We start from the raw sequence: 27,584 nt of genomic DNA, 5'->3' as shown, positions 1-27,584 counted from the left end.
AAGCATGGACACTTCGCTGAATTGTCGTGTATGTATGTCGGACACGATACTCACTGACACTCGTCCGACACGCGTGTCTGCTGTGTCCAACCGTATCTTAATAAAAAGCAAAAAAATTCTTCTCCGAATATGATTGGACACACCTAAATACCATCACGTGTTAACGTGTCCAGTCTTATTCTTAACATATATTCTTGAAATAAATTTAGATATAGTATATATTATTATTTATTAAAATAAAAAATATTTTAAATACTTGATATAATTAAAATAAGACATTAAAAATAAGGGGTGAAAACTCAGGTGCAGTCAATTTCATGTGAAGTTGATAGTTGAGAGCTGTTAGATGACAATTCAGTCAAATCTGTCAAATTATTTAACGGTTTTCAACTATCAACTTCACATGAAATAGACTGCACTTGAGTTTTCACTTAAAAATAATTAAAAAATTAATTTATATTTTAATATCAATAAAATATCAAAATATCATTACGATTTATCTAAAAAAATACTTTATATTTTATATGTATGTGTGTCCTGGTGTCTTATAAGATTTTAAAATTCGCGTGTCGGCGTGTCTCGTGTCGTGTCCCGTATCCGTGCATCATAAGCTGCAACATATATAATATCAGTAAATATATATAAATTACTTTTATTATAGTAAGATAAGAGTATTGGTGAACATTAATTCTAGAGTTTTTTATTTATATTTATATTTTATATTTATTTTTTTCCTTATTTATATATTATTATATTCTACAATAGTATAACCTAATTTTTGAACTCCAAAATTAAAATTTTGTTATTTTAGGCTGCATTTTTTTTATAGAGACAGGACACTGAGAATCTGAGACATGGACACTGAGACATAAAATCATGTTTGACAGAGAAAATATAGATAGAGACTGTGTGTCCAAAGACACTAAATTAGTGTATTTTGTGTCCATTCTGATAGGAAGGACACGAGACACTAACAAGGAATACAACTTATTTTTCATTCTTTTTTTCATTATTTTTGTTAATTTTTCATAATTATATTTTTTTATTATTATATTTTTTATTTCAAATATTTTGAATGAAAAAAAATGAGAATAAATTAGATTTTTATAATTTGTTCTAATTTATCACAAAAAAAATACAAAAACACAAAAATTTGTATCTCTATCCATCAGTACTTATTCTGTCCTATTTTAAAAAACAAACGCAGCCTCACTGATTTTAACGGGACAACATTCTATTAATATTTATGTATTTTAAATTATATTAAAATTAATATGAGTCATATTTATAAAATTTTGAGTACTAAACCGAGACAATTAAAATTTTAATAACTAAATTAAAAATAGCCTGCAAAGTTTGCAGGAACCAAATTTAAAAAAAAAAAAAAAGTAAAAAAAGGGGAAATCTGAAATGCCATGGAGTTTTGAGCAGAAGAAGAAAAGTGATACAACTCGTTCAAAATCCATTCCTCCATTTCCGCACTTTGATTCACACATATTTCACTAACACTCGCACCACAGATCCGATCCATCACTACCACAACCCCAACACAATGCCCACTCTCTCGGAGACCTATGCCTGCGTCCCCACCACCGAGCGCGGCCGCGGCATCCTCATCTCCGGCGACCCCAAAACCAACAACTTCCTCTACTGCACCGCTCGCTCCGTCGTCATCCGCAACCTCGACAACCCCCTCAAAGTCTCCGTCTATGGCGAGCACGCCTATCCCGTCACCGTCGCCCGCTACTCTCCCAACGGCGAATGGATCGCCTCCGCCGACGTCTCCGGCACCATCCGAATCTGGGGAACACACAACGATTACGTTCTTAAGAACGAGTTTCGGGTTCTATCGGGTCGGATCGATGATCTCCAGTGGTCTGCCGACGGCATGAGGATCGTTGCCTGTGGTGATGGCAAGGGCAAGTCCTTCGTTCGCGCTTTCATGTATGTGTCTCTCTCATTCATCATTCTCGATCTGATTCTAATTTATTTTTATCGATCTATTTTTTTCTATTTGCTTAGTATCTAATTATGTTCCATTAATCAAACCTTTATATGTAATTAAAAAAGATAAAATGTTTGGTGACATAAGCACATGATGCTTGTAAATTGTAATGCGATCGTGGTAAGCTCGCACCAGTTGCATACAAACTTGTGTGTGGAGTGAGCAATACACACAGCGGGCACGCGCGCTTATTATAGTATTTGGTGATTGTATTGCCATTTGGTTTGGAATTTATTCTCTTCGAATAAATTGATTAGTTCACACTTGCTTTGGAGCTTTCAGATGAATAAAAGAAAGATGTAGTGCACGAGATCAGATATTCCACTCATGGAATTTGGGTCAGGGTAGATGTTCACGACTAAATGTTATATCTGAGTTATTTCTTTTGAAATTTAAAACAATTTTGGTAGAGACACATGAATAATTTTAAATTTATCAGTAATTTAACAGTAATTAGCATCTTCTGGGCTTCCAACGTTTCACCACCTTACCCCATTTTTCAATTTCATTTGTTTTGTAATTTCAAGGTGGGATTCGGGTTCTACTGTTGGTGACTTTGATGGCCATTCCCGGCGGGTTTTGAGTTGTGCATTTAAGCCAACAAGGCCATTCCGCATTGTCACTTGTGGAGAGGACTTTTTAGCCAATTTTTATGAAGGTCCACCATTCAAGTTCAACATGTCAATCAGGTAAGTATTATTTGCTATATGGCATTGCATATTTATCTTTCTTATTCAACAATAGATACATACTACAAGCTATCTATGAGCTTTTCCCTTCTTTATCATTTTCTCTTGGGTGCAGCACACACGAAAAATAATGCACATTATTAGTTATTTACATTTGATTTGAAAATAGTTCATAGTTTAACCATATTTTACTTTTTTTTTTTTTTTTGAGTTGAGTAGAACATAGTGATACTGTGTATTTATCTGCAGGGACCATTCGAATTTTGTCAACTGTGTTAGATATTCGCCAGATGGGAGCAAGTTTATTACAGTGAGCTCTGATAGGAAGGGAATTGTATATGAAGGAAAGACAGGGGCCAAACTTGCAGAGTTGCCTTCAGGGGATGGTCACAAGGGCAGCATATATGCTGCTAGTTGGAGTCCTGATAGCAAACAGGTCAGCTTTCAAGTTTACTCATTTTCTATTTTCCCTTTTCCCTCAGAACTGTGGTTTTAATGGTTAATGTTGTTTCCTTACGACTTGTCAAGCATTGTTAAGACTTAAGAGCTTAATCACTATATGTTGAATAGATTTTAATGGTGACACAAATGCTATTTATTTATTTATTTTTCTAATGACTTCTGCGCAATTGCCCATCTCAATAGAGTGTTTTGACGTTATGATTATGCTATTTGATTATATTTTAAATTTCATTACATTACAATCAATACCAGGTAGTAACTGTGTCTGCTGATAAGACTGCAAAAATATGGGACATTCTTGAGGATGGTAGTGCAAAGTTAAATAAGACTCTGTCTTTTACGGAAACTGGTGGAGTGGAAGACATGCTTGTTGGTTGCCTTTGGCAGAATGCTCATCTGATTACTGTCTCTCTTGGTGGCACCATTAACTTATATGACGCTAAGGATCTAGATAAAAGCCCTTTATCCTTATCTGGCCACATGAAGAATGTTACTGTTTTGAATCTGCTTCACAGAAGTGAAAAGATGCTGTTGTCCAGCAGCTACGATGGAGTGATCATTAGATGGATTCCTGGCGTTGGGTATAGTGGTAAGTTTGAGAGTAAACAATTTGGATTAATCAAATTGTTAGCAGCTGGCGAAGAAGAAATTATTACTGCTGGATTTGACAACAAGGTAACAGCTTTGCACCATTAAAAATATCATCAATATTTCTTCAAACACTGAGATTTTACCTGTGATAAGCTTAATAACCAATGAAACCAAGAACTAAAAGTAAATATTAACAGTTCTGCTATCAGCTAATGATCTAAGGTAGCGTTTGTTTTGAGGTATTGAGACAGAGACCGAGAGACTGAGACTCAGTATTATGTTTGTTGGTTCAGAGACTGGTACTAAAATTTCTGTCTCTGTCTCTAAAATTTCAGTATTTCAGTATTTCAGTACCTCCAAAAAGTAGGGATACAGGGGACTAAAATTTTTAGAGATGGAAACTGAAACTTTAATAACATTTTATACCTAAAATATCATCATTTTAATTAGTTAATTCCAATTTTACCCTTTGTACAAATTAAATTAGAGTTTCATTTTTGTTTCAATTTCTGTCTCCTATTTTGCACCAAACAAAATACTGGAATTTATTTTAATCTCTGTCTCTTAGTCTCAATCTTTCCGTCTCTGTCTCTCTACCAAACGCTACCTAAGTGTTGTAAAATTTAACTTTGTATTTTATTTCTTTTATCTTTACTCGAGAATAATACAAGCAAAATTGTTGACATCTTGATTTTGATAATTTAATCTGTTGAGGCAGCTGATCATCATTGGATGGTCAGACTTGTCACCAGCCAATTGTTTGTATATTTATTATTATTATTGAGCTTACTTTTGGTTCCAAAGCACGATGGTTATTGCCTTCAATTGATATGATATGAAATTCCATGGTATTAACTAAAGGTATCCAGAGTTCCTCTTCACGGGGATGATTTTGGTCCTGCTAAGCAAGTTGATATTGGAAGTCAGCCTAAGGATGTGAGTCTTGCAGTTAAAATCCCTGAACTTGCTCTCATTGCAATTGAATCTGGGGTTGTCTTACTCAAAGATTCAACAATTTTGTCAACTGTAAACCTGGGGTTTGTTGTGACTGCCTGTGCAATTTCACCTGATGGTAGTGAAGCAATTGTAGGCGGCCAAGATGGTAAGTTGCACATCTATTCTGTCTCAGGTGATACACTTACAGAAAAAAGTGTCCTTGAGAAGCACCGAGGTGCCATCAGTGTAATCCGATATTCTCCAGATGTTACCATGTTTGCATCTGCTGATTTGAATCGTGAAGCTGTTGTGTGGGATCATGAATCCAAAGAGGTAACTTGAGCCCAACATGATTACTGCTTCCTTAATCTGGCTTTATAAATATAACCAAAACATTTCTATTTCAGGTGAAACTTAATAACATGTTGTTTCACACTGCACGTATTAACTGCCTATCTTGGTCACCTGATAGCAGACTGATAGCTACCGGTTCACTTGATACATGCGTTATTATATATGAAATTGGAAAGCCAGCAGCAAGCCGCAGAACCATAAAAGGTGCTCATTTAGGTGGAGTTTATGGGTTAACTTTTGTTGATAATGACAGAGTTGCCAGTTCAGGCGAAGACGGTTGTATTCGTATGTGGACTTTAACTTCCGAGTAATCTTAGCTTCAGAACCTTCCCATACTTAATGCAGTTTGCGGTAAGAAATTCACAGTTCAGCTATCTTATGATCATATTCAGTATTCTGCAATGATTTTGGAGTGGTAAGGAGAGTTTAATCTGGGTGTATCATCCCCTCCTAGATTTCTAATAGGACTAGAAGTCGAGTCTATCCAAGCTAGATTTATATATGCAGATTGCATAGGCAACTCCTAAGAAATTAGAATTAACTCTTAGCAAAATACCATCATTAGTTGATGAATAGCACTTTTGGTTCGTTCATTTAGCTTAGACCAATCTTATTCCCTGTAGGTATTACAGTAGCAATCGAACTCCTGGCCTCAGTAATGGAGGGAACTCTTAATGGTTTGAGTAGCTATATATATATATAACACGAGGAGAGAGGATGGGAATGAATATTAACTTTTTAATTTTTTGGGACACAATATTAACTTACTTTAATCAACCTTGTCTATATCTTATTTATTTGCTACATAGTACATAGTATGCAAGTCATCATTAAAATTATGGTCTGAGTGCAGGAGATTGGCTTTCTTGTGTGGCAGATAAAGGTGAGCCCCCATATTGGAGAGAACAGTAGGGAGATGAAGACATAAGATAATGTCATTCTCATGGAGATGGAAGTGAGTCGCAGATGCTGTAGCATTACCATTGTTGTTTCTTCACTGTGTTTCCTTCTTAAGCCTATGGAATGGGCTTGAGAAATTCTCATCAGTTTTGTAATTTACGTAGAAAAGTCCGCATTACACACATTTCTAGACTAGACAGAGAGGCCTAATTCCATGAAACTAGACAGTTCTGCAAGTGTAGAGGTGAATTCAATTTGAATTTGAATTTGATTTTGTTTTCTGTATCTATTTGCAGTCTTTACTACTGATTAGTTGGCGCAGCAAGATCTTCTGTTTCAACGTTCTATAATACTACAACTCTAACGGTAAGAATAAGATGCGTTGAAATGGTACATGACCCCTGGTCAAAAGTCAAAACTCGTCAACATACCACTTAAAATCCAGTTAAACTTTTTCTTTTCTTGGGCACAATAAAACAAGTTCTAAATTATACTAAAACTCTTGAAAGTTAATTTTGTCGAGTGTTTTTAAAAAGATCTACTCTTTTCGGACAAGTTCTAAGAAAACTCTGTTTTCTCTTTTGAAAAGTTATAATGTGATCCCTCCCTGTGTCGCCATATAGAGAGAGAGAGAGAGAGAGAGAGAACTCTTAATTGGCGCTGATTTCTAGAAAAGTAAGGTTGGTATGGTATTGGGGCAAGGTTCTTAATTGAGAGCTGAGAAGAATAAGGATTTGGACTAGCAAGAAGATATTTATCAAACAACATTCAAATGTTTGTACATTCTGAGAACAGTTCCAGTGAGTGAAAAAGTGTGTTTTTCTCATGTCATTGTTGTCCCCCTCCCTGGCCCCCCAAACTTTATGGAGTAACCACTAGCCATCAAGTTATAATTCAGCATTTCAGCCTAGCGTTGCCCCAAAAATAAATAAATATTCATCTTTTCAAATTTTACAGTAATCTAGCTCAAAACAAATTGAACAGTACAAGACAATGGTTTATGCGTATGACAACCCCATTCCACTGAATGATTATTATTTATTTCTCTTTTTCATGGATTCCCCTTGTCTTGAGGGTACTGTTCTGTATTTCTTACAATCTTTTATACCAAACCAACCCTTCTACCAAACTGCTCGTATTTTTTTTTTATTTTTACATGTTTGTTCACCTTCCTTCATTGACCTCAAAACAGCTTGAGCTTTTTCATCCACGAATTATACCATACACAGTTGCTCCACGTACCAATATTCCAAAAGGGGCCCCTTTTATCGGATATTGTAAAGGGAAATCTCTTTTTTATAGACATATATTCTTCAACGGACCTTAAGTCCTTAACACAAACACAATTCTTATTTTGAAAATTTGAAGTGGCTATTTAGTATTTACTTTACAACATGCTTTATCCCTTGACCCCCCAAATTTGATGAGTACTAGATATATTGGCAAAAGTAGCTGTTCTAAAATCCAATGCTGTGTTTCAACTTTCAAGCTCCTTTTTTCCTAATTAGAAAAAGAAAAAGAAAAAAGGGTATGCTCAACTAATATAGTGCATGTGGTTTGGGTGTGCATATGAGCATCATGTGTGCATAATTAGCATAACTAGCTTAACAAATATTATATTGTATTACTATTATCATATCACAAAGCTTCAAGTTGCAATGTGGTCCTGTCGGTTACAGCATTACAAGATTACACACGTGACATACGCGTGCTTACCCACCTTATGTTTGCACAATACAATATTGAAAATTCAGAGAGCTATGAACATTGTCAACCCAACTGTTCCTACACACACTGTCATCATGTCTTCTTTGTGCACGGAAAAAAGTAACTCATGTCACCTTTGTCTATTTTGAGAATATCCCTATTAATGTTCTAATCCAATATAATAAAACTAGACCCATTTCTTAATGTATCCCAGACCCCAAAGTTAGGCTTATTAATTATATATTTAGCATCTAAGTTGGGAATTAGGATAAACTCAGAGGATATTCATTCATCAATTCCAAATAGTACTAAATACATTGATATGATGAAGTTAGTCATGAGATAGAACAAGCCACAAGACATGTATGTCTTTTCTTAAAAAAATAAAAATAAAAAAGGCAAACATAATCTTCTCAACTACTACACAGGACACTGATATGACTCAGTCACACATCCATGATCCTCCACCACCAAACACACACATCTGCCACACCCAAATCACACACGGTCAAACTCTATACTAGTTGGAACACAAAGGTCAAATAACATGCCTTGTTCCTCTTTTTCCTTTTTCTTTTTTCAACCTTTCTGGCTCTACACAATCCTATTACATTATGGAACAACTACTAGTATTGTCATCACTGAACATATGTGCTGCAGAGTTATCATCAGTTGCTGGACACTGGTGTGGGTAATAATTAGGCAAAGCATAAGAGTAATTTGCAGGGCTGTAGTTATTACTATGGTTGTAGTAATAGCCAGTGTTGGGAGGAACAAACGGGGATCTGTGATACATCATCTGAGGTTGTTGCTGCATGGCTTGTCTTGCCTGCATGTTCATGTTCATCATTAATGGGGATGGAGATGGGTGGTTATTGAAGCCATTCATGTTCATTAGCAGTGATGATGGGTATTGGCCGGTAGAAAAAGCACCATTTGGGAGAACAGCAGCTGTAGAACCTGGAGCCATGTTGTTAGACAGAACAGGAAATCCACCCAAACCATTGGAATTTGCCCCAAGAACAGTGGCATTGCCAACATTATTAGCAACATTGTTGTTATTATTCCCATTGAAACCAGCTAGATTCATCATTGCACCAATGTCACTAGCCCTTTTGGCTTCTCCAAGATTGAGTCCTTCACCACCCCCCATGTGGCCATTGTTCAATTTCAGTGCTGCCATGGTTTTCTGATCAAGAACACCACCATGACCATCCTTAAGTCCCATGTTATTACCAGGTCCTCCCTTTTTACCAACATTGTTGTTATTGCCAGCATTGTTGTTCATTTTAACATTGTTGGAACCACCAGAAATTGCTCCAACACCTTTCTTCAAGTTGTTTGCTTCTGCTGCTGCTGCTGCTGCTGCCTGCTGCCTCAGCAAATGAAGTTGGTTGGCTTTTTCCCTAATGAATCGCATCTCTTCGTCATCGTCTTCGTCCTCATCATCGTAGTCGTAGTAATCATCATCCTCTTCAGAACTAAAGGCAGATGGGAACTTCTGCTGCTGATTCTTGAAGGCCTCAAGACCCTTCACCAGTCCTTGCTGCTTTTGCCCCCCTTTGTTCTTGTCATCTTTGACAATATTGTTGTTGTTCTTCTGCTTTGGATTCTGATTTGTTTTCTGCTGAGACCATGGCTCAGCATATTTGCCAGCTCTGACCAGTTTCTTAATCAAAGTTGCAGCATCCACACTTCCTGAAACTGTTACTTTCTGCTGATCTGCATCTATTTGAACTTGGTAGACACCTGTAGAGACCAAAACTATTATTCCAAAATTTCATATTAACCAAAAGAACAACTCCAAAATATTATGTCCACCTAGTAGGAAGTGTATAAAGATGCAAGTTACTCCACTTTTCAGAGCATTCCAAAGTGACACAAAGCTTAAATTGTTAACCATTTGTAAGAGCACTTCAAATTGATTATTATATAGCTTAACTTTACACCTCTCTACATTTAATACACCAAGGTAAACTAAGACAGGCAAAGACAATTTTCGCTTTCAGTTTTACTATTATTTCCATAACTCCCAATAGAGTTGCCTTTGGAAGTGAGTAAATAATATTCCCACACTCAGTTTGATTATGATTAATAAACTATAAAATGTGCTATATAAGAAATATTTACCCAATGCTTTATGGACCGTACATCTTATCCTCAAGAATGAGGATAGTGAGAGCAATGTGAGTAAATAGTAAGGACAAGACAGAATATGGGAAATACTAAAAGAGATGAAAAGAAAGTGAGTGAGTGTGAGACCTTCAATTCTCTGAAGGAGTTTCTTCACTTTCTGCTTACACCCATCACAGTGAATGTTCACTTTGAGAACACAAGTCTGTAGATGTTAAAAATAAAAAATAAAAAGCAACAAAAGAAGAAAATAAATAAATAAGTAAAGATTCCTGAGGAAAAGACCAATGCCAAACTTTGCAGTGTTGATAGGAAACTAAAAACTAGAATAAAAAGGAAAGGGGGCATAAAAATGAACGAAAAGAGGTTCTCTCAAAAGACAGAAAGCATGTGAATGAATGGAATGGAGAAAGACCTGGATTTTAAGGAGCTTAAAGTCTTCTTCTTTAGTCATTTCTTCAGTGCTGTTTGCAATGAAACAAGTTCCCTCTTTTCTCTCTCTAACCCCCACCACTACTTCTGTTTGCAACCAAAAAATAAGGTTAAGCAGCAGGAGCCTATTTCCAAAACCAAAAGGGGTTGTTGCATGTGAGTTTCTACAAACTTATAGATTCTATGTTCTCTCTCTCTCTCTCTCTCTACTAAGTTAAGTAGCTAAGAAGCTTAAAGCTAGTAGCCACTCTTGTTCACTTCTTTTCAGTTTTCTCTCTCAAAAGCAAACAAACAAAAAACATTGGCACATGGGACCTGGGACTCTCTCCCATCTATTAAAATAATAACCAAAAAAGGTTGCAATCTAAAGACATGAGTGAAGTAAAAAACTAAAAAGAATTGGAGCCAAACGCCAAGGAAAACAGTTAAACCACCAATAGAAAATTGAGAGAGAAAAAAAAGTCAAGGTGTCAAGTCAAGAACAAAAGAAAAGTTGGAACTCAAATAGTAAAAAAAAAAAAGAAAATAAGAAAAAAGATAGTAGGAGAGAGAGAGAATTGCGGGATAGCTCTGAGTTTCTGAAATGGATGTGATTTAACGTTAAATACTGAGTGAGAGACAATAAAAAGAAGAACAGCGACTTGACATGCCTATTTCATACTCTGTACCCTTTGTCACATCTTAAATCGTACTCTCGTGATGATATTTCATTCACTTAATTATGCTTAGCATTAATTAAAGCAATACAAATAACTCTATGTTCTGCTAATTCTATTAAATTGAAAAAAGTACAAATTAAAGCATGGTTGGTACTTGGTTGATATCATGCTTATTAGTTAGTTTTGAATGATGCTCCACCGACAGAACTTGTTCTTCTTCCAATTGAATGCAGAAATTTCTTAACATGTTCTAACTTCTAAGAAAAATCAAATTGTTACTGTTTGTAATCATTTATGAAAAATAAGTAAATAACCAGGGCAAGGTGAGTGACATGATATATCTATGAACGGTAAATAATGTAATATCAATGATGTTGTTACATTCAGGAACGGAGCTAGATGAAATATTAGAGGAGCCAAAAATATTTACACAATAAAATAAGATTAAAATAAAATTTTAAGAAAAGATAAACTAAAATTTATATATAATTTACATGTAAAAAATTAAAATTAGGAGAGTCATTATCCTTTTTTATGTAAGTAGCTTCGCCCCTGGTTACATTCCTCTATGATCATGTTACACTTTCTGATAAGATTTTAAGTCCAAGTTTATTCTCTATTCATATTCATTGCTTAAGCTCAAAAATAAAGATGTGCTAATAATAATAATAATAATAATAATAATAATAATCTATGCACTCAGCCACTCATCATCAATAGATCAGAAACAGTTCAATGATGATAGTCATCATGCAGGGCAAGAATCTCAATTAATTAAATTTTTATAGCTTCAGAAAAATAATGTTTTTTCTTTAATTAATTTTGCCTTGGAATGAATCTTAGAACTGTTATTATGATGTACGAATATTAGACACGTCAACACACAATTTTAAAATTTTACAATTATAGGTTCATATATATATATATAATATAAAATATTTTTTTAAATAAATCATAATGATATTTTAATATTTTGTTGATATTAAAATATAAAATAATTTTTAAATTATTTTAATATATAATATTATATATTATTTTTAAAATCATTTCAACAATACTAAGAATAAGGCTTGACTTAAACATGTTAACATGTGATGGTCCAAACGTATTCGAAAAAGTTCTGATATCATATTATGAAATTACTCATCCCAAAAACTTAAACCGATGAAAAAATGTAACACTAATGGTTATATCTCTAATGTTACCCTAAACCTCTATTATATACATTGTACAACTATTCTATTAACTCCCTATACTTCCTCTTAATGAATATAATATTCAAAATGTATCCGACACACAAATACAATAACTCACTATAAAATGTCAGTGCTTAATATGTTATTATTAGTTTTCTTAGAACTTTCGTATGATATATATCAATCTTTTTAGTGTTAGAGTAATGATTTGTAAACACACAAATAAAGTTTTGTTAAATTAAATAATAAGGTATACTTAGGTGGTGATGATGACTTCACTAGTTATATAAGGATGGTGAAGAGTGAAGGAGCATCACCGTACATTGGAAGCAGTAGTCAATCCTTACTTTGCGATCTGTGTCTGAGACAAGTTATTCGCCATTGTCACGACTCGTTTGTCTTTCGGAATTGGGACTTACTTTGCTAATCATTCTCTACCAAATCAATCCATCGTTTTCCTACGCTGGACTTTGATGACACATATATATGTGACCAACTTTGAGACTGTTACCCTTACTTTGATTATATGCGTCACCATAATATATATAATCTTTCCAACTTAGAACAAATATGTGACATAATCATAGTATTTAGATGGATCAACCATGCTGGAACTAGCAAATGATAGTGTTTCAAATGAGCATGTTATGTTAACAACTTTTTCACTCAAGTGAATATGGTCTTGTTCTGCTTTTTTTTTTTTGTATAATTTAATTTTTTATTTGTTTATATTTTGGTTAAATTTTATTAAAATAATTTTGTATTAATTTTGTTAGATTATTTTTTTTAATAATATTTGTTATATTAAATTTGTTATTTAGTTTTAGATTTTTAATTATAATTATTTGGTTGAGACGGTGCTTGAATTGTTGATGGTGGTGGTTTGGTTAATATAGTAACTGTGTAGTGGTGACACTTATAATAGTTTGCAATAAGGATAATATTAAAATTTTAATAAGATTGAGATTTGTGTGTTTTGTCCATTTTTTATTTTTATTTTTGAGATTTTGGTGGTATTTTTAAATAAGAGTAAAGTATTGTTTTGTTCTTAACGTTTGGGGTAAGTCATATTTATGTCCTTAACGTTTAAATCCTCCTATTTGTATCCCTAACATTTATAAAAATGATTCAATGTTATCCTACTATTAATTATACTAACAAATCAGATTATATTTTTCAATTATTCTCACTTAGATATATTCATTCTCAATTAGGTCTCACTTGGATGTGTTCGATTTTAATATTATACCCACTATTTGTGTATAGATTCAATTATGTCCCTAAAAGAGTGAATTATATAAATGTTGTAGGAATTAGTTTCAACTTTGATGAGTTATATTTCGGAGTGGATCGTCGATTCTATCTCAGACATTTGTATTCTAACTTCAAGAAGAGATTTTTAAAATTCAAACTAAAGCGCATATGATGTGTAATTGACGGCAGAATAATATTGAATCACTTTTACAAACGTTAGGGATACAAATATGACGATTTAAATGTTAGAGACACAAATAAGATTTATCCCAAACGTTGGAGACAAAAACGATACTTTACTCTTTAAATAATGTGAAGAGTTGGTGTGTTTTTTGTGTGTAGATTATCATAAATGTGGATTTTAAAATTTTTTTATGCCACAAATTTGAGGGGGTTAGATTTGTGGTTTTTAATTTTTTTTAAATGCAAATTTGAGGGTTAAATTTGCATGTTAGTGTTAAAAAATATTTTAAACCTACAAATCGGACTCTTCAATTTGTTTGAAAGCGAAAAAAATTTATCTCACCACAATTTTAATTTGTGCACTATGAAAATCTGACCTTACGATTTATCAAATTTGAGGGTCTAATTTGTTATTTAAACTAAAATAAAAAATTTTAAATTTATATAAAAAAAAATACACCAATTAACTATGATACTGAATTATACATCATTTTTTTAATTTTAAAAAAATTAGCCTGTCTTGTACTTAAATACTAAACAAGTTAAAAAAATTTGTGTTTGTGTCTATATCTCTATGTTTATGTTTCAAAATAAACACAAAACAAACATAACTTTATATTCACGTACTTGAATTTTTATGCACCTTTTTATTGTGTGTATGTTTTATTTTCAATTCATAGTTTGAGAATCATGGACGCTAAAGTAGATGAATAATAATGTTAATAAGTCAAAGGGTATATTTAGTTTAATGTTTGAGTTACAAAACGCACGTTAGTAATTATCAGAAATAAAAATAATAAAATTTTTTAATTGTGATATAAAAAATTTTTTAATCATTACACATGAAATTTTTTAATCAATTAAAAGTTATCAAAAACAAAAAAAATATCAAAATTCTTTGAAAATAACACAAAAAAATTTTAACTATAACATAAAAAAATTTAACCAATTAAAAATTATCAAAAATAAAATAACATCAAAATTTTTTAATCATAGCGTAAAAAATTTTTTAATTACAACAGAAAATACAAAAAATAAATTTTAATAAAACAAAACAACACATAAATTTCGTAAAAGTAATACAGAAATCTCAATAGGATGAACAAAATATAAAAAATAAATCTCTAGTGGTCAAAATATATAAATAACAGAAAAAAAATTTTTATGACACAATATCTATGACAAAATATATAACATTCTATGACAAATAAATATATATGTTGTTTTCTCTTAATTTATATATCTATTTTTTATTCCTTTAAATTTTTGAATTGATGATAAATAATTTGTTCATCATAAAAATGTATCATGAGTTTTATTTTTTTTTGTTATTATTTTTTTAGTGAAAGAGAAAAAACAAAATAAAAAAAATGCAGGATAATAATGTAAAAAAAGACAAAGGTGAAAGAAAAGAAGAAAAAGGGAGACAAAGAAGACGCAAACAAAGAAAGAAAAGGCTATGCAGATTAAGATTGTATACAAGAAAAAAAATACGTGTATGCAAGTGTAATTTGATTCAACTTAGTTTAAAAATTATTATATTATGTTTGGTTGCAGAGAAAATGAATAAAAAAAATTGAATGAAAAATAATATTTTTTTGTTTGATTATCAAAGAAAATAGGAAGTAAAAAAAATTTGTGTATCCTACTAATCAAATTTTCTTTTGATCACAAGTAAGAAAATAAGAAAGAAAATGCTATATTTTTGTATTTCTAATACTATCCTTAGTTATATTATTATTAACAATTATTAATATAAATTTAGTTTTAATATATTATTATAATAGAGATTTATATTTAAATATTATATGTATTAAATAAATAATTTAAATCAAATATATAAAATTATAATATTTATAAAATGTAACAAAATATAAATAAATAAAAATATTTATACTTTATCAAAAGTATTGATATAATTTTATACTATTTTTTATTTATCCAAATAACATATAAATAATTATTTTTTTCTTATTTTTTTTTCATTTTCTTTTTTACATCCAAACAGGTTTAGGCTCACTTTTGGATATGCAGATTCTGTGTGTGTTGTGCATAGATATGGAGGTAGATGGTGCTAGACATGAATGTGGAATAATTGTTTTCTAAACCATAAAGTAAAGAAATTGGACTGTCCAATTTTTTTTGTTTTGAAAACAAAAATCGGATAATCCGATTTCATTATTAAATTTTTTTAAATTGTTTAAAATTAAAATCGGACGGTCCGATTTGTGTAATGCAATTTTTTTTAATTTTTTAAACACAAATTAGAGATTCCAATTTGCTCTTGACACTACAATTATATAAAACACTCATACACTCCATAACTATGTCCTACATCATTCCTCATTCCATACCTAAATTAAAAAGTGACAGGATTACGTTTCTGAACTAAAAAAATATTACTGAATGAATAACATGACACTCAAAGTTCAAACCAATAATATCAAAGCTATGCAACTGAAATTACTGAATCAACTAAACATTTTGATAAAAATCAGGTGCATGTAAAATATATGAATTATTATAATTTCTCGTTTATGGGTGACCAAGACCACTGATCATCCCCGCATGCAAAATCAGCCAGTGTCAACCACAGGAGCCCATCAAGGCATCAACGTAACTAAACATAAGAGCAATAATTCACCATATTAGAACTCTGCACCATTTTGTTAATGTTCTTTCACACTTTCAGTTTTCTTGTATTCCAAGGTAGACCACTTGGCCCACGATATGATATTATGATATCAGAAGGATCCTTACCTTTTATATTTAATTAAAAAATATATTTTAGGACACTTGTTAATCTCCTAAATTGTATTAAAATCTCTATTTTTTCATTATTTTATTTTAATTTTACACTTAGATCCAGTTTGGATAAACAGGTTAATTAAATTCTTTTTAAAAAAATTAGCTTAAATAATAAATTGCTATATTAAAAATAGTTTATAAATAAGTTATTTTATATTTGAATTTTTAGTTCTAAAAATGCTTATTTTATAGAAATGTGATAAAAAATAGTAATATTATGAGACCAAGTCATTTTTTTAACTTCTCTATAAACTCATAAATAGCTTCTTAGAAAGTTACAATTTAATTTTAAAAATTGTACCAGACATTAATACTACTAATTTTCATAAGTCAAAAAACTCAAAAAATTATTTTTAAAACTTTTCAAACAGGCCTTTATTATGCCTTTCATATTCTTGCTTTCCTTACATATTTTCAATACCTATTCCAAAATATTGTTTCTATTTTAAGTAGTTAAAAAGATGTAGCATCACTTTGTGTAATTTCATGATACAAAATAAATGAAAAATCAAATGCAGTTAACTTCATATGAAACTGATAATTGAGAATCATTAAATAATTTAACAAGTTTGACTAAATTATCATTTAATAACTCTAAACTATTAGCTTCACACGAAAAAACTGCACCAGAACTCACCTACAAAATACACAAGAGAAGAATGTTGTTGCCTTGTTGGGTTGTAAAATTGGAAACTGAACTACTTGAAAAGAGGCAGAGACTAAGAATATAGTGGGAAAAGAGAAGAGGTTAAAATACAAAGAATAAAATTGAAATTTTAACCTTATAAGGCCCTAGTTTCAAAACATACTTCCTGGTTATAAAGCCAATTATGGTAGGGATATGCATAGGAAATGAGTAATGGTGTTGGGCCTGTATGTGACACAAGTCACAAGGGCCAATTTTGTTTGATAGTTTGATAGATAGTGTGTTATAGGGTGATGCACGCAATCACACAAAGTGTAGGGTGGGGTTTGAGTCACCAATACGAGGGGCTTGTTAGGTCATCATTACTTGCTAGTCCCAACCACCTGCATCTGCATCTGCATGCTGTTGCACTTTCTTTTCTCTTCTTTTCTAACCAGTCACTACTATGTCTTTGCTTCTCCATCAAGTCTCATTTTTCTTCTGCCATATCAAATTAACTTTAACTGCCACTCAAATGCTACCACCCTTTTCATAAATATTTTATACAATTATTTAATTGTATTTATTATTTAAATTTAGATTAGATTACTATTAGTGTAATATTTTAAATATATTTTTAATAAAAAATTTAATTTATAATAAAAAAATTTTAATTTATAATCTTAATATATATTTTTAAAATATAAAATAACTAAATTTTTATTTTTTTAAATAATTATTTATACAAATAATATAAAAATAATTATTTTTATTAATATAATATTATATAATTAAATTTACATATAAAATTATCTGGATCAAAATTAAATTCATATTTAAAATAGCATTACACATATTTATTAGTAGATAAATAAATGCAATTGTTGCAGTGGAGCGGAATAGCTGCATAGGGCACTACCTCGTGTCTTCTGGTCTGCTCTGTTAAGAAGGCTAATGGCCAATGCTATGCTACATTGCATGTACCTGTTTATAGAATAAAGTTGTGATGAAAATATAAATGTTAATATGTTGTGATTAATTAAGATACTAATTTGTTATTGAAAAAATAGTAGATGAACAAATAATTTTGGTAAGTAAATTTAATTATATTTTTTTTATTTATCTCTTTCTTATTTTTAATTAAATTTTTATTATATTAATAAATTATTAGATCAATTTAATTAAATTTAATTATTAAAATAATTTGTTCAACGGTTTAGAAAGTGAGACTTTTACAATTAAGCACTATATTTACGTTTAAAATACTTTACTAGCATCGGATTTTTATTCTTCCCATGTGTGTGATAACTACTTATATAAAATTATCTCTATCTATATATATAAATATGGTAATTAAATAATTTAATATATTTAATCAAATTACATTCTAAAGATTCTTTACTAGCATTTTTATATAAGGATAAGTAATATAACCTCTTGTCTTGTTTAATAATAAAAGATAAAAAAGTGTCTTAGGTCAGCATGTGGGAAGGGTGGTAGTAATAGGGTGGGGTGGCACTAAGTTGAGTAGGGGTGAGTTTTTTTTAATAAAGGCTACACTTGATTTTAAAAATAAAATAAAATAAAATATAAAAAATAAAATATAAAAAATAAATTTATTTAGTAATAAATTAAAATAAATTATAAAATTTTAATTTATTTTTATTTAAAAAATTTAAAAAATATATAATAATAAAATATATAATTATTAAAAAATAATAAAAATAATAATAGAAAATAAAAAATAAATTATATTTTCTATCAGTGTTTCTGTATTTTTTTATTAGAATAAATACAAAATATACTAATAGTATCTTTAGACATAATATTTCTATTCATATCTCATATACCAAACATAATTTTATAGTTTTATGTCTCTGTTTCAATATTTTGTGTCTAAAAATAAATAGTCTTTAATCCATCTTCTCTTATAATAATCTACCTAAAATTTGTTTCATTTCTATTTGTAAGTAGTATAAAATTGACCCTAACCCATTTTTGTAAACATTCGTCTTTTTTCTATAATTATTATTTTATATATATAACATAAATAAAAATAAAAATTTAAATATAATATTATTAATTATTTTATATATATTATATATATCAAAACAAGTAAAACGAATATACTTAAATTTAATTTCATTCCACTAAAAATCTAACCCAATGTAAATAAAAATAAAATAAGTATCTGCAAATTCAGATAATATTGCCATTCTTAGTAATAAAATAGGGGAGGGATTTTGGGTGGCCTTGGAAGGGAGGATTGTTATATGAAAAAGTGATAAATGAGAAGAGATGGAGGGGTCCCCTGTCCCTTGTCCCCAGTAATGCCAGGTTTGAATGTGATGTGTCCATTTGTTTTCTTTTAGCATCTTTTTATGGGGAAAGAGAGGTGCATTTCTGGACACCACATTTTCCTTATTTTCACTCTTCCTAAATCCCACCTACCTGCCTCTCATCACACGATTTTAATCACCTTTGATATTCACTTTGTGTTTAGATTAACCTTTACAATTAGATTATAGATACTTGCTTTAACTTATTCTAGGAAAGTTAATCCAATAACGGATCTCACTTATTTCAACTCATGCCCTTTTTAATAATCAATCTATCCATTCATATTTTCAAATTTTACATCGGACTACTACATTATTATGCGCTACTAAGTACTAACATATGTAATGTGACCAATGAAAAATGATAACATGGATTTTTTGAGCGATTGCAATTTAAAGGTCGTGATTTTCAATTGGCAAATTATATAGGTAAAGTTTGGAAGAGAGACGGAGATTAAGAAATAAAGATTGAGATTGAAATAAATTTTAGTATTATATTTGGTATAAAGTAGAAGACAGATATCGAAATAAGAATGAAATTCTAATTTAATTTGCACAAAGGATAAAATTAAAATTAATTAATTAAAACGGTGATATTTTAGGTATAAAATATTATTAAAGTTTCAATATTTATCTCTAAAAATTTTAGTCTCCTATGTTCTCACTTTTTAGAGGTATTGAAATACTCAAATTTTATAGACAAAAACTAAAATTTTAATATCAATCTCTGAGCCAACAAACATGATACTGAATTTCGGTATTTTAGTCTCCATCCCAATATCTCAAAACAAACACTACCTTAATTATTGAATGTTGCTTAAACTACAATACATACAAAATGAAAAATCTACTTGTATAACAAAATTCAACCTTTATTTAGTCTTTAAATCTAATATTTTATTATTTTAATTTTTTAATTAATCATATTTTCTATTTTTAAGGAACTACTTTTATTTTAAATACTTATCACCGTAAAATTTGTAACCACTTGCAATACATTAATTTTTTGCAAACCAAACCATAAAACTCGTAACAACTTTTCGTGTACTAATTTTTAAAAAATTAGTGAAGTTTTCAAAATCAATTAAACTCACTTCAAATTTTTTTTATTCAAAACATTCAAAATTCATGTCAAAAACACATCTAAAATTAAATAAACATAAACATTCAAAATTATGTATTAACACATTTAAATTATTGTCATTGTAGTTCTAAATTACAAATTGAACATAGAAAAAATAAAACTCAAATACACATATAAAATTATAAGAATGCACTCTAAATATTTTATCAGCACATCCAAAACTTATGTAAAAAAAACTTATATATGTACATAAGAACATAATGAACAACATAAACACATCCAAAATTAAGTATTGACACATCCAAATTAGGTTAACATTACAACTTCCAAATCAAATATATGAGTGCAAACAAAATTATAATCACAATACATTAAAAAAAAAAGAAAAAAAAACACAGACACTTCCAATATTATACATAAATTTAAAAAAATAGAACTTTTTATTAAGCGAAAAAAAAGGGATAACATATCTTCATGAATTAACTCAACCAATTTTTTTTAGAATTTTGCAAGCAGAACTACCAGAGACAGAGGGAGTGCGACGTGGGGAGGAGACAGGGGGAGGCGCGGGAGAAGGGGGCTGTTGTGCGTGGCGCGAGAGAGGAGACCAGGGATGGGGAGGAGCCCATCGATGGAGGAGGCGCGGAGGTGTGCGCAGGGGAAGTGCGCGTCGTGGGGAGAAGCACGTCGTCGAAGGAGGAGACCGTCACAGAGGAGTGCGCAACGCGGGAGAAGACGAAAGCGGCCATAAATGAGGAGAGGGAGGCGCTGCAGGTCTGGATTTTACGGAGCGAAGATTTAAGATGATTTAAGATTTATTTTAGAATTTTAAATTCGAAATTTTAAATTCTAACTAATTTGATTTTTGGATGTGTATTTAAATTGTAATATATTAATAATTAAATATATTAAATCTGAAACAAAAATTTAAAATTGAAATTAAAATTTTAAATTTAAGTTTTATTTAGTTTGTATTTTGAATGTGTATTTAATTTTAAAAAGATACTAAATCTATTTATAATTTTTAGATGTGTTTGTTTTATTTTTTTTAAATTATTATAATAAAAAGCTGAATATTGTACAACTTTTAAAAGAAACGTAGTTAAATTGATACAACATAAGTGAGTAGTGATTTCACTGATTAATGATTATGAAGTTAACTTTTTTTTGTCTACGGTATCTTTCATTTACCTTCATAATAGTTTGATATGAAATGTTGGTTTTTTTTATTTTTTAGGCCTAAGAGCCCACCAAAAACTACTTGATTAGAAGTGATTGGACTGGGCTAACCAGTGGGCTTGGGCTCTTGTGTCTAGAGATTAGAGACTATGCTATTTTCCAAAATTTCATCCAAGAGCAATTTTGAATGTACTCAGACCAAAAACAAATGCTATCTTCTATTTATTTATTTTATATTAATATGAGAATCTACAAAAGGCAATTCCTTTATGAAAGAGTGGGGCTACTTTGTTATTCTACCTCCTACCCACACCCACAAAACTCTTTAACAATTGGAATCAAAGCATTTAAAAAAACCACTTTCTGCTGTTTCTTTTTGAATATCTAAAGTTGAAAATTATCAATGCCTATGCCAATAAATTCTCTCTCTCTCTCTACTATTCTGATTTATTTTATTTGGATTGCTTGCTTCTGTTTTCTTTATCCCAATGCTGTTTCTTTTTGGAAGAAAGGAAAGAATATGAAGGTTCTGAAATATTGTGGCTAAAAAAAAGGAACGAATTCATATTATAATTGCAAAATGAAAATAATTGATATACCGTTGGCATTCTATGAATTAAGAAATTATTATATATGAGTGTTATTGAACAACAATCTTAATAAAGTACTATATACTTGTGATTACGTGCGATTTATTTATTTATTTATATATTCAACATCTATATATGTTTGTATATGACTTGATCTTCTTTATTTATATATTTCTTGCAGATTAACATATATGTTAATCTTTGTTGATTGGTATGAATTTTTTCCCAAAAAAGTATATATATATAAGCGTGGTCACAAAATTGAAGTCCAAATCAAAGTTATATATCTCTATATATTTTTTTCTTCCTTGCTAAGACAAAGTTCATTCATGCATTGGCCAAAGAAGTCACAATAACTCTTAGTTGCGGTTCATGTTCCTTAGTGGGGGTATATATCCTGTGCTAAAAATCATAACTAGCTACTTTTTTTTTTTTTTTTTGAAGAGTAGCTAAATTGGACCCCTACTCTCCTTTTCACTCCATACCCAAAAGAAAATCATATAAAAATCAAAGCTTAACTTAATAAAGATGGATTGAAGCAATGTTATAATGTTGTAATGTAATAGTAATAATAACCCTTTAATTTACGGGATGCTCCATAAAGATGTATAAAATATCTTTTTTTTAATATATTTTTTAATAATTAAAATTTAACACATATAATTACTTAATAAATTGTGTTATTTTTGTTAAAATTATGTCAGATAAATTAATTTGATCAAAAAATAGTAAATTAAATTTTGAATCGGTCTAAATTAATATTTTTTTATAAAAAGTGATTACAATACCGTTATTATATAAAATGACTAAAATACTCATTATATATATATATATATATATATATATATATATATATATATAATAGGGATATTTTAGCTGTATTTTATAATAGGGATATTGTAATAATTTTTTATAAAAAATATTAATTTATACCGGTTCAAAATTTAATTTATTAATTTTTTTTTGCTAAATTGATTTGTCCAGTCTAATTTTTAATAAAAATAATACAATTTAATTGATTATATATGTTAAATTTTAATTTTTAAAAAATATCTTTTAAAAAAAATATTTTTAACATCTTTATGTAAGTGATTCTCTTAATTTATTACCATAAAAAATTAATAGCAAGAAACTATAATATAATCCACTTGGTTGAGTATATTCATCTGTTTAAATAAATATTGAATATTAAATTATATTTTGTGTAGATAAATTTTTAAATAAAATTTATATGAATAATGGATTAATGGTTCACCTGTCGAATTTAAAAAATATTATAAAAAAAATCAGATACTATGCATGGCACTTTGAATACCAACCTCATCATATTACTTGATGCTTATCATCAAATTCTTTTTGCCTTCACCTTTTAATTTATTAAGGCTGATCAACAATATGCATCTTATAATTATAGTGAATATGACATTGACAAAAAGATAAACAGCCTGCGGTAAGTAAGTGCAAAAAGATAAGTTTCATTTGAATCTCTAAAAGCTACTTTCATTAAAAAAAAAATATTAACTAATAATTTCATGCCAAGTGGAAGTCCCAATACTTCTATTTTCACATCACTTATTATCTATCCTAACATGTAATTATAGTAAGGTTTTACTAAGAAAAACTTGTTAAGGTATATAGGAGAATTTTAAAATTATTTGTATTTAAATAATAAAACTTTTAGTTTAATAGTAAAAAACATTTATATTATTAGTAATAAGTAACCTTATTAACTTAACAAATTAAACACTATTACTAACAAATTAATACCCATGCATGTTAATTAGTTCTTGTTGAACAAGGAAAAACCAAATTCGTTTTGTATGATAATAGAGTCTACACGTGTAATATATTGACATGCAGAAACCTATTTTAGAGACACAAGCTAGCTAGGTAAATTATAACCACATCCATAAGTTAGCTCACTCATCTATCATTGTCAATATGTGTGTTTATTTTCTTTTGTTATTATTAACACTCATTGCCAATTTTTAAGATAAGCTTGTGTCTAGGAATAATAATAATATGAGTGCTATGCAAATCGATAAAATAGACCATAAATCGAGCAAAGTCTAATATATGTGATAAAATTGCTTATTCTAAAAATTTTAATTAATAAAAAATAGATATGAATAATTATATTTTTAATATATTTTTTTATATAATTTTTTTTTTGAATTTGTCTAAATTTTGTATAGGTGTTTTTCTTTCTTTTTTTTATACTGTTTATTTTTTTTTTTAGAATTAAACAAAATCGAATTTTAAATCTTTTAATTACAAAAACTTTAATATTATATTATAAATTTTTTTAAATAAAATTAATAAAAAATTAAATAAATAATTATATCTCTAACAATACAATACCCTTTTTCAATCATAATATCTCTTACAACGTTTCCTTAATTTATATTCTGTAAGAGATTGGGTATGCAGTTTTGTGTTATCTAGGAAAATATAATATTAAAAGATATCTTTGGACTTTGAAAAGAATGAAATATTTTTGTCACAACCTCTAAATTCAAATAAAAAGGTGACTAATATTTGAAAATATTTGATAATTTAAAAAATTAATTAAAAATAACCATAATTTATCTTATTTAATATTTATTAATTGTTATAATAATTAATAAATATTAAATAAAATAAATTGTGACTTTTTTTTTTCCTTCCTAATATTATCTAAGAGAATCCTACTTTAGTAATGTATGTAATAATTTAGTAATTCTTGATTGATGTGGTCGTATGTTAATTGCTGTGATGAGATTTTACAGAATCAACCATCACCAGTGCATTAAAATTCCATCTTATTGCCTAACCCTCATTGTCCCTTTTGTTGTAGAATCTTAAGATTAAAGGAAATGAAAGATATGATGATGTTCACTGTTTGACAAACATGACAACAAATTGTTATTTTATTTTATTTGATGAAAGGAAACCTATTGTAACATGATGGTATGATCATAATTAAATTATTTTTATGCATAATAATCGATGAGGGTAAAAAGTCTAATTATTTTACACCTAGCTACATGCACGCTATTAATAAATCAGTGTATATGTTTAATGATTAATTTGATCCTCTGCCATCAATCATGGTTACTTGCTTTATGGTGGAATCAAAATATATCCTTTTGGGTATTGGATGTCTATTTTAAGAATCGTTTATTGGTTAAAGTGCTTTTGCTCTTGCAATTAAGTGCTTGTTGCTGCATGGCCCTATCTAGCTTCTATATTCTATTTGGCAGATACAGTAACAATCATATATATAGTTTGTTTGAATCATTACTAACTAAATAGTAAATACTGTCACTTATAAAAGACTTAGACATTTTCTCTCTTCTGCTTTTCATTCATCAGTTGTGACTTTAATTATTGCTTTGTAGATTTTGTATGTTGTTGTTAAATATATATAATTAGTTATTTATCTTTTTTTATCAATTTAAATATTTAGAAGAAATGAATTTACGATATATTATAATAATTTTTATAATAAAAAAATTATAGTTTAATTTTTATTAAATTCTAAAAGAAATTTTTAGTACAAGATAAATGAAAAAGAAAAGAAAGTGGATATAAATTTTATGTAAACACAAAAAAAAAATATAAATAGACGCATAAAAAATATAATTATTTATATACCTTCTTTAATCAGCTTAAATTTTTTTAAAAAATAATTTAGTTACAGAATAGTATTCATAACTTTCTCAATTAACTTAATAATATATATTCTCAAAGATATTAATACATATATATAAAGATGGATATTATAATAAGAATACTGCTAAGGAGCCAATGGCCTAAGCGTAGTAATAACTAAGAAAATGATGAGCAATAATATTAGAGTGGTTACTAGTAATAATAAGGAAGGATGGATAATTAAGAAGAGATTACATGATGGAACAGGAATTAGGATTATCATCACTGAAGAGAGTAGCAAGCTTCTCATGGGGAGCATTGGGGTTAGGGAGGGCGAGATCAGTGTTCTTGACATAACCAGAAGGAGCCTTCTTGTCATAAGCTTGAGAAATAAAAGGGTATGCAACCAAGTTATATTGAATGTATGGCCAGAACTCTGCTCTCTTCCCTGTGCTCTGCACTTTCTTCAGAACCCTGTTTCTATCCACATACCCTGTCACTGTTACCTTGCTCTGTTTCCTATTCACCTCCACTTGTTTCACTCCTTTCATGTTTGCAACTGAGTTTCTTACTCTCCTCTCACACCCATCACAGTCCATCTTCACCTTTATTTCCACCGTCTGCATTGGCTTCCGTTTCTTTCTTGGGGTCCTCGTCACTGAGAAGTAATCTGAAAGGAAATCAAGAGCACCCATTTTTATTTCTTCAACAACACAAGACTTGAGTTATTGTTTTCCACAAGCTATGGGAAATGCTCTTATTCCTTTATATATATAGCGCAAAGTTGTGTGCGCAAATTCTGCTCAATTTTAGGTTAATAATATTATAAAATCGACTATACTACGTGTACATTAAAATTAGTTACCAAAATTAGTTATTATTGTAAAATACATGTTAAAATATAAATACAAATTAAAATAAATTAAACGTACAAATAATAATTAAAAAAATATATAGAACCAAGAGGTGATCAGCTAAAAAGTAAACAATTTAACTAATTTATAATTATATTTAATTAATTTTATTTGTTTTTAATTTATAATATTTGATATTAATTGTTTCTTACCCCAAATTAAAATTCTGAATGATACATTGAAAAAATAGGGGTGGAGATCACGAAACTTCCAACAATCCCGATTCTTAGTATATAAAAGAATTTATAAAATATATAAAAAAATATCCATTTAATATAAAAAAGAAATATTCTGATATTTAGTAGAAGAAATATCTTAATATCTAATATAAACATCATCTACGTAAAAATTTTAGATTCATCAAAAAATATTTGACTGATTTTTTTACTGATACCGTCTTGGTTCCATTGTTGATAATAATTTTGTTATAAAATATAGTGGCTTAGATATTCACATTATTTATGTCGCTAATCATGTCCCTCTCCTAAGCAAGAGTATATATCAATCATAAAGGACAACTTGGTATTATTCACCTCCAAGCTAGCTATCTTATATTATTATTTTCAACTATGCTATGTTAGTATAAAATATATTTAAAATATAAATATATATTAAAAATAAATTAAACTACATATATTAATATACAAATATATTTAGTGACTAATTTTAGTATACGAATAATATTTTTGTATTTTTTTATATATTTGACAACAATAAACAAAAATGATTGAATTCAACACGTTAATTAATTAATTCGTGTGATATATTCTCATGTCGTATATAGCTTAGCTGTTTTCTTTTGCTCAAAGTAACGTGGCAATAACATACAGTTGTTAATAGAGTTGGTTTTGAAAAAAATATTTTTTTTTTTCTCTAAGTTGATTTTTCTCTTGGTAGTGATTAACAATTAT

The 27,584-nt window shown here is 29.2% G+C and overlaps 3 protein-coding genes across 6 annotated transcripts; 1 reads left to right on the top strand and 2 right to left on the bottom strand.

Moving 5' to 3' along the window:
• Positions 1-1,309: 1,309 nt before the first annotated feature.
• LOC107616146 (actin-interacting protein 1-2-like) lies at positions 1,310-6,262 on the top strand. 4 transcript variants are annotated; one of them, XR_015899747.1, is made up of 8 exons: positions 1,315-1,944; positions 2,533-2,694; positions 2,944-3,130; positions 3,409-3,831; positions 4,609-5,016; positions 5,091-5,388; positions 5,915-6,181; positions 6,234-6,262. XR_015899747.1 is itself a non-coding variant. In XM_088499316.1 (7 exons), exons 1-6 carry the CDS (start codon positions 1,553-1,555, stop codon positions 5,346-5,348), a joined length of 1,830 nt encoding a protein of 609 aa, XP_088355442.1. In that variant the 5' UTR covers positions 1,310-1,552; the 3' UTR covers positions 5,349-5,388; positions 5,891-6,224. The 4 variants fall into 4 exon arrangements, 2 of the variants coding, with proteins under 2 accessions (XP_088355442.1, XP_088355443.1); XR_015899746.1 differs by having other exon boundaries at positions 1,403-1,944; positions 5,891-6,181; XM_088499316.1 differs by lacking the exon at positions 6,234-6,262 and having other exon boundaries at positions 1,310-1,944; positions 5,891-6,224.
• Positions 6,263-7,928: 1,666 nt separating this feature from the next.
• Positions 7,929-10,557, bottom strand: LOC107617736 (Heavy metal transport/detoxification superfamily protein). The gene is made up of 3 exons (XM_016319580.3): positions 10,193-10,557; positions 9,907-9,982; positions 7,929-9,393 (listed from the first exon to the last, which is right to left on the bottom strand). The coding sequence occupies exons 1-3, from the start codon at positions 10,229-10,231 to the stop codon at positions 8,252-8,254; spliced, it is 1,257 nt and encodes a 418-aa protein (XP_016175066.1). The 5' UTR covers positions 10,232-10,557; the 3' UTR covers positions 7,929-8,251.
• Positions 10,558-25,815: 15,258 nt separating this feature from the next.
• LOC107616585 (heavy metal-associated isoprenylated plant protein 20) lies at positions 25,816-26,497 on the bottom strand. The gene has a single exon (XM_016318538.3). It carries the CDS (start codon positions 26,452-26,454, stop codon positions 26,011-26,013), a length of 444 nt encoding a protein of 147 aa, XP_016174024.1. The 5' UTR covers positions 26,455-26,497; the 3' UTR covers positions 25,816-26,010.
• Between the last annotated feature and the right edge of the window lie 1,087 nt (positions 26,498-27,584).

This window comes from Arachis ipaensis, chromosome B9, assembly GCF_059453495.1.
Source record: "Arachis ipaensis isolate K30076 ecotype BB chromosome B9, ASM5945349v1, whole genome shotgun sequence".
Classification (NCBI taxonomy): Eukaryota; Viridiplantae; Streptophyta; class Magnoliopsida; order Fabales; family Fabaceae; genus Arachis; species Arachis ipaensis.
This window is presented reverse-complemented; position numbering and strand designations above follow the sequence as displayed.

Excerpts from the sequence above, each read along its gene's own strand:
- LOC107617736 (XM_016319580.3), bottom strand. The coding sequence starts at position 10,231 with ATGACTAAAGAAGAAGACTTTAAGCTCCTTAAAATCCAG. Across the intron at positions 9,983-10,192 it reads TTAAGCTCCTTAAAATCCAG|ACTTGTGTTCTCAAAGTGAA; the intron begins GTCTTTCTCCAT and ends TAACATCTACAG. Across the intron at positions 9,394-9,906 it reads ACTCCTTCAGAGAATTGAAG|GTGTCTACCAAGTTCAAATA; the intron begins GTCTCACACTCA and ends TGGTCTCTACAG.
- LOC107616146 (XM_088499316.1), top strand. The coding sequence starts at position 1,553 with ATGCCCACTCTCTCGGAGACCTATGCCTGCGTCCCCACCACCGAGCGC. Across the intron at positions 1,945-2,532 it reads TCCTTCGTTCGCGCTTTCAT|GTGGGATTCGGGTTCTACTG; the intron begins GTATGTGTCTCT and ends TGTAATTTCAAG. Across the intron at positions 2,695-2,943 it reads AAGTTCAACATGTCAATCAG|GGACCATTCGAATTTTGTCA; the intron begins GTAAGTATTATT and ends ATTTATCTGCAG.
- LOC107616585 (XM_016318538.3), bottom strand. The coding sequence starts at position 26,454 with ATGGGTGCTCTTGATTTCCTTTCAGATTACTTCTCAGTGACGAGGACC.